The sequence below is a fragment of the Falco biarmicus genome, chromosome 5, assembly GCF_023638135.1.
Source record: "Falco biarmicus isolate bFalBia1 chromosome 5, bFalBia1.pri, whole genome shotgun sequence".
Taxonomy (NCBI): Eukaryota; Metazoa; Chordata; class Aves; order Falconiformes; family Falconidae; genus Falco; species Falco biarmicus.
The window spans coordinates 44,926,645-44,937,238 of record NC_079292.1 but is presented as its reverse complement, the minus strand read 5'-3'; the positions used below and the strand labels follow the sequence as shown (position 1 = coordinate 44,937,238).

The 10,594-nt window shown below is 39.1% G+C and overlaps 1 protein-coding gene across 3 annotated transcripts in view; it reads right to left on the bottom strand.

The window, feature by feature from the left end:
* Nucleotides 1-1,078: 1,078 nt before the first annotated feature.
* ZNF277 (zinc finger protein 277) overlaps nt 1,079-10,594 on the bottom strand; it is a 54,864-nt gene continuing 45,348 nt past the window's right edge. For all 3 annotated transcript variants that reach the window (XM_056338947.1, XM_056338948.1, XM_056338949.1), the window contains 5 exons: nt 6,277-6,344; nt 4,904-5,000; nt 4,309-4,351; nt 2,963-3,137; nt 1,079-1,429 (listed from right to left, as the gene is read on the bottom strand). In XM_056338947.1, the coding sequence (XP_056194922.1) occupies nt 1,237-1,429; nt 2,963-3,137; nt 4,309-4,351; nt 4,904-5,000; nt 6,277-6,344 (576 nt within the window). In that variant the 3' untranslated portion in view covers nt 1,079-1,236. The remainder of the gene's footprint in view (nt 1,430-2,962; nt 3,138-4,308; nt 4,352-4,903; nt 5,001-6,276; nt 6,345-10,594) is intronic.

Below are 10,594 nucleotides of genomic sequence, written 5' to 3'. Positions count from 1 at the left end.
TGCTCCCATGGGCTGCTATATCATTCTCAATCACTGTATAATGACAACAACTCTTACTGACAGCAATCTATTTCAGGTAAAGAAGGCTGTGCAAAGGCAGTGCCATGGCTTTAAATCTTCTCAGCAGGGAAGGGCACTGAGCTGAGACTCCTATACTTTGAGCCAGTGCACTAACACTGACCTAAAGAAGAAAAAAAACCCATGCTGCCAGTTTTGAAAGCAGTTATACATATCAGGGAAAGCAAAACCTGAACTCTGGATATACTTCTTAAGATTCCATAGCAGAAAGAGAGGCAGGAATACCTAGTTTGGATTATCCTAGCAGGACCTGTGCTCTAGGCTGCTTTGCCCTATCAAGACTGAGGTGCTTTCTGGACACGCTGACCACCTTCTGGTACTTTGGAAACTTTAAATGTTCAATATTAAAAGAAATACAGTAACTTTACTGGAGAGTAGAATTGAGATTTTGAGGATTTAATCTAGATTTATGCATCTGCAATCCCTTAAGTAACTCTTGTGTATCTCAGTTCATGACCATACAAGCAGTCTACTTTAAATTCTTCGGATCTTTGATGCAACCAAGATTGCAATTATTCCTATGCTTTTTTTAGGCTTTGGATTGACAGCTTTCCATACAGTCAGATATCCATGGGACAGACAGAGCTCTAACGGTGTTTCTAAGTTTTCAGAACAGGCACCATATATATCTTATATACTGATGCTGAATAATAGAGAGATATCTGTTTTCACTTTGAAGAAGGTCTAAGGTTAAAAATAGCAAAATTTGTTTCATGTAACAGACCAAGAATTAAATTCAAGCTCTTTTCTGTGTGCTCTCTAACAGCAATGACACATAGAAGATTCACTCATTGGCTCATATATCAAGATACATTGTCTCAATTGTTTGTGCCTTTCACAAGATGGCCTTAAAATAGAATTCCAATTCTGATTTATACACAAAACCCTAAAAAATGGTGAAAAATCCTATTTGTAAATAATACTAAAGGTTTTTGGAGAGCCAAGCAGAAAATCCAGCATGTAAAAAAAAAAGCTAAAATTAAAAGGAAGACAAACCACAGAAGTTTACACTTACATTTTATTTAACATTCACTTATATATAATATTTGCCTAGTGATAACATCTATCAGTTAAATTGTATTCCGGTACTAGTGAAAGTATGTAAATTTTTTTGTCTTGCAGAAGAAACACTAAAAGGTCAGCAACTGTAATTCAAGGTCAAAATTTCTCCTGATTCTTTTCTTCTTTATACAGGAGCTGGTTTAAAACACTGCTCTGTTTGAGAGCTTTTAGATTGGATATATCTTCACTTACAACAGGGCCATCTTCACTTTGATCTTCAGTTATCAGATCTTCACTGTCCGACAGCGTACACAGGAGTGTATCATTTTCATAGGTAGGAAAATAATACCTGAAAGCAACAAGGCATAATTACTAGATAGTCACATATTTTGTTTCAATCATGCTGAGCATATTTTATGAGATTTGATTTTTAAAAAGGAAAAATGAGAAAGTCTGGTTGTCTAGGATGACACTGAGCAGCATACCCAAAAAAATCAACTGGTGTAGAGAAATTACAGAGGAATGAAAGCAGGTTAATTATCATTGATAACATACAGCTGTGGGCTGGCTTCAGGGGCGGTGGGTTGGCTGATGTGGATTATGTGCAGCTGTGGCTGGTTCCTGCTAAGTAGTTAAATAGGTCTAAGGGGTCTGGAAGAGGAGCACTGGAGGAAGAGACCTGGAAGAAGCAGAGGGAGGAGAGAGCGTGTGCCCTGGATGAAGGAGCAGTCCCAGGAGAAAGAGACAGAAGAGGGCCTGGGTGAGGAGAGGCTGGCTGGAAGAGGAGCCTGGAGAAGGAAGACCCTGGATGCAGCAGAGGCAAGAAGCAGGGTGGATTGGCCTGAAGAGGATGAAGAAACAGCACAGACAGTAGATGAGCTTTTGAAACCTTGTGGGGGATTGATGGCCATGCCGGGGCAAGGTGCAGAAACTACTTATTGAAGTTAACCTGGTATGGGGCAGTAACAGCCTTGTTGCAGCTGGCTAGTTTGTATAGTGCTGTGACAAACTGGCATGTACATCTTAGAAGAGTTGTACAAAAGATTTGGCTACAGACAAGTCCTTCCCTCTATTTCTTCACCTGTATGTTGTCACAACTGAGGCTGCAGATCTAGATTTGTTCCACAACAAATGCTCAACTGAGGTGTTTGAGTTGGAACACTCCCTGTGTTCTACGAGCTATAGCATCATCCCCCAGACCTATTCAGCCTACTTACAATCTGAACCAGTGTTATGTTACACTTTATTTGCTGTGGAGAAAACTAAGTGTAAACAACCAACTTGCTTTGATGCTTTAAGTTAGGCAAACATTATGCATATATTAGACAAGCAAAAGAAGGTGTTTGATTTGGTTCTAGAACCATATGTCCACAGCATATCTTTACTGGCAACAAAACATGTGCTAGATGGCCATCCCAGGCACAAACTGCATCTGTGTGGAGAGCCAACAGCTGGAAGACTTCATGCCTACAACAGGGACATTAAAGATGTCACTGGTGTACAGACTCAATCTTGGTTCCACGAGGAGGGAACGTGGTCTGCACCATGTATGCCTTTCACTGTGTACTGCACAACTGCAAATACAGGCAAAAGACCATTTTGCAAACTTCTCTAGTATGTTGACTTGACAGTGCAGACAAAACCTACAGAGACAGTGCATCCTGGATGCAACCAGAACAGCAGTATCCCATGTTCATTTTAGCTTCAGATAGTACTGAGATCTCTAATTCTGAATAGTTTTCAGACCACTTATTTTATCTGAGCCAGTAAAGCTGGGGAGCTCAGGGTACCTTTGTACTGGCAAAACCCAGAACTTTCACCTGTTTTACAGACATTATCAAGTAACAGTATAAAATGCTGGAAGAAACATGTTTGCACTCACTGTGGTTGATCCCACATAGACCTGGCTGGCAGCAATCTAATGTGCTTGGTCTCTTCCATGTGACTTATCAATCCTTCTTTAGACTGAAATTTCTCCTGGCAGTTGTAACAACGACAATGATGGATTTCTCTTCTGATGAAATTCACTAGCTTTACTTGCCGATAGAAGTTCAGACCTGGGAGAGATGGTAGCAAACAAGCACTTGGGAAACGTAAGACTTAATTTACAAATGCTTTCTTGGATTAAGCATAAAGATTGATAAAATTTTCCTGAAGACCAGCACTGCCTGAATGCTGTAACAGCAAATTAACTGAACAAATGCTTTTTCCCAGCTGCAGGGGAGCTAGTCCTTCTTTCAATGTAAAATTTGCACTTTGCTTCCTCTCAGTCTAAACCTCTCTGCTTAATGGCAGGGCTCCTGGAGGAGGTGAGTAGGCTGAGGAGTATCACGGAGTGCGAGAGAGACATACTACTGGAATCACATCTTCCCTGAGACAGGCCTAACAGGCAGACAGGACACATGATACGGAGGATTTCCTATCCTTTCTCTGTCTGGCTGAACATGATGACTTAAGGGATAGGATGCAATAGTGACAAGCCCCTGCCCAGCACAGCAGGAGCATCTCCCCTGCGACTATCACACCTTCCCAGGCCCCCTTGCATAATAAGTATGGGGATCTGCAAGTGGAACCAAACAATAACGAGGACAATGGTTCATCTAGCATGGAGGTGTTGCTGAGGTTTAAGAAAAGTTTCTTTACTGAAAGAGTTGTCAAGCATTGGAACAGGCTGCCTCAGAAGTGGTTGAGTCACCATCCCTGGAGTATTTAAAAGATGTGTAGATGTGGTGCTTAGAGATACGATCTATGGTGTGGTGAACTTAGCAGTATTAGGTTTACAGTTGAACTTGATCTTGAAGGTCTTTGTCAACCTCAATGACTCTATTCTACAGCAGAAAGCAAACATTGCCCGAATAAAAATTAGCAAACAAAAAAAATATTCTAACCTGCAAACAAGTATTAACCGGCATAATAGTAGTAGTAAAACTAGTCATAATCACAATATTTTCAGGGCTCCAGCAGCCAGACCTGGGACTCATAAAGTGGGTCTGCAAAAGAATCCGATGTTTTTAAAGAAAATGGCACACATCATTGGCACTTACAACAGTTCCAGAAAAATGAAGTGTTCTTGGCTTTCTTTTTAAGCTGGCAGAAACAGTTTCCATAACAGAAAATATAAATGTCCAAGCAAAAATCAGATTGATAAAGTTGTTTTCCACTGTTCTTGTGATGTGGTTTTCCCCACACTACTGGCAAATGCTGACAGTTACAGCACCTCTTACTCACCATGCTCTGACTTTATTTTAGGAAAGTCAAATCCATGTGATTTCTGAAGGGAAAAAAAGGAAAGAAAAAAATACCTTATTTCCACTATTTCTATTACTCCAAGTCAAAAAGGCTCAGCTTTTCATAGACTGACACAGACATATGCAAACACTAATACATGAAACAAACCCCCAAAAGTTTTGTTTTGTCAGACTTTTGTATTGTGTTAAACTGCAATGCTCCTGCTAAATAGTTTATTAAAACTAAAACGCAGATGTTAAGTTTAATGGTTATTAAATCATCAAGCTGCTATATTAAATGGTTATTATTAAATGGTGTATTAAATCATTGAGCCACTATAATATTAAAGATGCTACCTCTTTATTGTCTGTATCAATCTGTACACTCGCAAGTAATAGCTAGTCATACTCTCAATGTAAAACTTGACTCCTCTCTCTGTTTTAGAGAACAGATGCTGGACACGCATGTAGCACTTTAGTTCTGTGCTAAAGAGGGCATTCTAATGCAGCAGCTGATTTGACCTTAACAAAGATGCTACAATTCTATTTTTTAATTCCAAAGTGATGAAAGAACTGTTATTTGAAACAAGTCTTACCTGCATGTGAAGATAGAGTTTTTCCGTGGTGTCTGCTTGTTGTTCACAGAACAGGCAAACTGCACATACAGGATGCTCTTCCCAGTCAGACCAGTCTCTTATGATTAAGAGTCAAAAAGATTCATTTAAATGTGGAAAAGAGAAGAGACATTTTGTGAAAAGGCCCTTCAGATTCTGCATTCACAGCACCAGAAATACATCCAGAGAAACTGAATACTTTAAAGGAGTGGAAGAGACAGTGTGGATTTATAATTGGATACACAATTTGAACCTGGTTTACAGTCTAACAAAAATTACAGATTCAAGAATAACTGAGCAGTTATTTTTGGGTAAATCCTGTGCAGAGAGGTAGTAAATCCTACTTGAATTTGCCTGCACTAACAAACAGGATCTTAACTTCAGTTTCTAACTGGTTTGGCAAATCATAAAATCATTTAGCTTGGAAAAGACCTTTAATATCAATGAGTTCAACTGTCAACCTAGCACTGCCAAGACCACCACTAAACCATGCCTCATCAAATATTGCATTCAGTGTTTATTTTTATAAGGTCTTTTAAAATTCTTTTTTACCTTTCTAATCGTTCAATATGCCAGCCAAAGACATAATCATCAGGCAGAGTTCACTCTAAGTGTTATTTACTTATTAAATATTATTATTCCTGGAAGAGACACTGATTTATGCTACATTTAGACATGCACACAGAGAATGCATGCACACCAACATGTCCATTTAAATCCCAGTACTGCTGAGAAGTAGAAATATTATTGCAACCAGGTATAATCAAGTAAAATTAAGTTCAAGTCACAGACAGAACCAGGAAGGTCAGGGGCCCTGATACCCACAAATTACTTTCTGCTGATTCAATTCTTTATGGCCAAGGAAGTCACCTCTGTAGTAATCTGAGGGCCTGGACCACAGAAGAATGCAGAGGAGAGGTGGATTTGCCCTCAGTCAGCACTGCTGACAAGTTTCCTTCAAAATCCTGTTTTAATCTCTAGTTGCAACCTTTTTATCAGACTTCTGCATAACATTCCTTTCTCATGCTGACATTTCTGATGCTTAGTCTTGATTTTTAAATGTGAGCAAAACCCGTTCAACTGTTTTTTGGTACAATAGTAAAAAATAACCGATTTTGCCTACATCATTACAAATCCAGAAGGCTCTTGTTTAAGCTCTACGCAAATGAAAAATAGGCTTCTGGTTACGAAATTTGCAGCTCTTGTTGTGAAGTGTCTTTAATGAGAACAATTTGATTTTATTGGCTCAAATGTATTTTAACTGTGTACTAACTATGCATAGCATCTTCCCTGTAACTACTTTCAATAACAATGGTCTTGCAAGTGTTTATAATGGGCACATAAGTAATCCTTACTCTTCTAGGTTATCTAGTAATTCCCGGTCGTCCTCTGACTGCACTTCCTCCCAGGACTTTCCAAATTCCTGGGGAGAAAAAAGAAAAAAAAAAAATATTTCCTGATTCACATCACATTTTATATATCAACTAAATGAACATCTCAGAAGTCATGATCAACATCTTATTTTGGGTCACTTCGGTATTTCTCTGAGTTAAAGGTATCATGTAACACTGGTTTAGTAATAATTTTAAAATCACAATTTGTTTTGTCCTTTAGTGGGGCATTCCCCACCCTGTGTTTGGGAAGAAGATGATTTGGAGCTTTCAAGAAAACCATCCAAGCTCTGTGTAAAACTAAGAGCGCTGCAACACTACCAAGATGTTCCCAAGGTGGGTATGTTATCACTGTCTCTAGTTTGCAATCACACTTGCTCAATCAAAAATGCTTACCTTGCTCTTCATGCAGCATACGCTGCTTAAACAATGCAGCTATCACACCTGAGACTTAAGTTGGCATAGTTACACCAGTCAGTGCTCATACCTTGTACAAGGTTATGTCAGTAAAAATGCACGGTGTAAACTTAGCTAGAGTACTCCAGAAGGCAGCATGAGCTAGGGCATAGGTCTCCAAGCTAGACTCCGGTTTCTCTTCCATGCTTTTCTCAGATGTGAATGTAAGCACATTTAGTCATGGTGTTCTGTTCTTCCTTTTATTTTTTGTGTTGTTTATATCTTAAAGACCTTCAGCACTAAGCATATAACAATACGTTTGTGCAGCATTCAGCACAATGGCAAGCACTCTCAGCATGACTGCAATATAAATAACAGGCAATAAAAAGCACTCTACTGAAATACCAGGAGTGATCTTTAGCTGGTGTTTTTCTTTCCTCTGATTCTTCTTGCCTTTAAAAATAAACCTGCAAAAACTAACTTGTAATCAAAATCATATTTTTGAATTCATACTTTTGATGGCTGTGAAGGATTCACAAAGATCATAGTTGATAATCTTGTCTCCATTTAAAAAAGGGGAGCTAATAAAAAGATCATTCTTTCATTTACTTCATTCAAATATTCCCTCTAATATATTTAATAACATCCTTACTTACAAGTCTTATTATTGCCTTTATAGTTGTTTGGTAAAAGAAGGAAAAGATATCCATCATTTAACAATTTAATGAGAATTTTAAAATCTGTTACTGTAAATGATAAACAAATGTCTCTAGACAGCTCTAAACATAATGTCGTCGTCATATATTACAGAATGAAAATTCAGCGATTAATTCAGTGATGCTACATGGTAGTGTGTAAACTCTCTGAGTTACAGCAGAGACTCATTAATGTCACCATTACTGTGAGATAACATGAAGCCATTAACACCTCTCACCACATGTTCTCCCAGCTGCACACTAGTTTCCTATGGCTGCTAATGTTAACACCTTAATGAGCGGTTAGCAGCTCACAACCACTGCAAAATGAGGATGATTCCATCTAGCTCACAATTTTTCCCCTTACCAGGTTGAAGTATATGTGTGCAAAAGAGTATGCTCAAAACCGCAGCCAATATTAAGCTTCACCTTTCAATTAAAGGTGGAAGGGAAAAACTACTCACAAGCTTTGTTACTGTTGCTGTTTCTTTATGGTGTTTCTGTGGAGAAAGCAGAGAAGGATCTTGCAAGATGTCTCCATTTCCCTCATCTATTTATATTCAGAGGGGGAACAAAAAAGGAAAAGAAAAAGCTAACCAGGTCTTGTATCACTGGAAAATTACACAGTGAATGGATAACTAGGGATGCTGTGATCGAAGTGCCAAGAGACTGAAGCTGACCGACTGGGTGGGAAAGAGTTCTTCAAAACATTCTTGAAGCTCTTTCAAATTTTTTTATGCTTTCTTTTTTTAAAGACATTTCTTCAGTTCTACAGCTTGATGGCATCTGGGACCAAGGGTGCCCAAGGGTTAAGTATTCAGCTTCCCTCGCTCTTTTCACACAAGATGCAAGGGCTCCCAGCAATCATCTCTAGAGATTCCCAAGAAATTCTTAACAAAACCAGAGAAAAAACTAGATTTGACGTTGTTAATAGTTCAAACAGTAGAAAATACATAATTAAAAAACCTGCAGGCCTTGCTATATATCCAAGGAAAACCAACTTCTTTTTTAAATACTTGCTGTGTACCTCACAGAGAAGATGATCGTCTAGAAAAGTGAGGAAAGCATGCAAATGAGTGTGGTTTGATTATTTCCTCTTCCAAAATGAAGTTCAAATGCACAGAGATTAATTGCCCCACCACCAATTTACCTTCTCAACTTGAGCGCAGTTTTAAAGGTTCTACAGGAAGAAGTTCTGTGTGCTGCCCTGAGGCAACATACCCCAACTTGGGTAGAAGTGTGGAGATGGGAAAAACTAGAAACGGCAGCTGGTATCTCAAGCAGTTTTCCAAAAGAGCGGTTACTGAACTAGATGCAAACAGAGTTCCAGGCCTGTGGAGCTCAAAAACTCCAAACAGATGCTGTTTTCCTCTACAAATTTCCTCTCGCCCTTCTTCTCACCTGCCTTACTGTGATCATCCAAATCGTTTTATATTGCTGCAAAACACAAGATGCTTTATCACATAGAAGAGATGGTCTTATCCCAACGTTAGCTAATTGACATTGGATGAATTTTAATATGACGTATTCCTCCACGTGGGGGATAAAGGGCTTCCCTTTAGTATTTTACAAAATATGTGTAAGTCAAAACAGGTTATTTACAAATAGTAACCCCCATAACAAAACATTCTTCTCCTGCCCCCAACAGATAATAAAGATGACTTAGGGCAGGGGTCCTCAAACTACGGCCCACGGGCCAGATACGGCCCCCCAGGGTCCTCAATCCGGCCCCCGGTATTTACAGACACCCCCACTGGGGGTTGGGGGGGAAACCAAGCAGCCGCAGGTGACTGCCTGCCACTGCATCCGCACGCCGGCCCCCTGGTTAAAAAGTTTGAGGACCCCTGATAGGGCTTGCCAATAAGGAGAAAACATCTTTCTATCTTTGAAGAAAAGTAAAGGCTTTATGAAGCAAGTTTTCTAGTAAGTAATAGGTGCCATTTTTCAGCTGTCTAGCTTAGTCATAAGTGCATTCATTATAGTGATGTTACATTACTACAGATATATGCCATTAGTCAATTTCAAAATAAACATCTGTGCTTCCTAGGAAGGATACTCTATATGAAGTGCTGCTGGTAACAATCAGGTGAACATAGAAGGAAAGGCCCTGTCAGTCTCGGCCTGCCTCTGTTCCTTGGGCTGGGATAAGAGAGTTTTAATACTGCCTTCTGTTCTTCTAGGGCCTCCAGCAGGCACCATGGACTACAGGTTCTTCCCTCCCCATTTTAACTGGCTCTTTGTGCAAAGTGAGTCATGAGGCCACAGGCTACCGCAGGCACAGAAATGAGCAAACCAGGTTAGAAGTGTTTTTGGAAAAAAGAAAAATAAGGTGGCCTACCTATATATCTTGGATACGTTGTGGCTCAGTTCTTCAACCTCTACTATCAGTTGGTCTCTTTAAACTTATACTTCAAGCTCTTCCAAATAGGATTGCTATAATCTTCCATGCTTACACAATACCGAAAAAAGACCTCCAAATCCACTAGGGAAGAGACCCCACTGCCTTTCAAGTAATCTGCATTATTGCAAAACTCCCACTTTAATTTAATGTAACTGTTTAATAATAAATTTTGATACTTGTTTGTGAAAGAAATCTATCACACACGTGACAAAAAAAAAAAGCTTCCACTCTTACTAAAGATCACATGTGATCTTAACACTAACCTGTGAGCAACAGAACAACAGAAATCAATGATATGGGGGTAGACAAATCAAAGCAGCTTGCAGGTCATGACAGAAGTCATATAAAGTCTCAGAATACCAAACTACTTATGAAGTAATTTGCACTTATTTGTAATATGCCAAATTCAAAATTTAGGAAAGGGAATTACTAACACACATACATAAAATGTAAATTACGTTACCAAAACAGATTCTTACAACTGTACTAAAAACACAAGTGAAGACAAAGGCAGAAAGGAGGGAAAGGAAGAAGACAGGCAAGCCTACTGCTCTAAATGAAATCAATGGGATCTCTGCCATCAGCTTAAAAACACAAGTAAGAACTGGCCAGAAGATCATGAGGCAATTCAGCAGACATTCTCAGGACATCTGAACAAAAAGCTCTTAAAACCTCTCAGTACAAAAGGCACAAAATGAAGGAAACCACCAGTTCCAGTTTTATAAGACTATTTTACACAGTGCTTGGTAAATATAATATGTTATAGAAAAATATAAGAAAAGGACAGTAA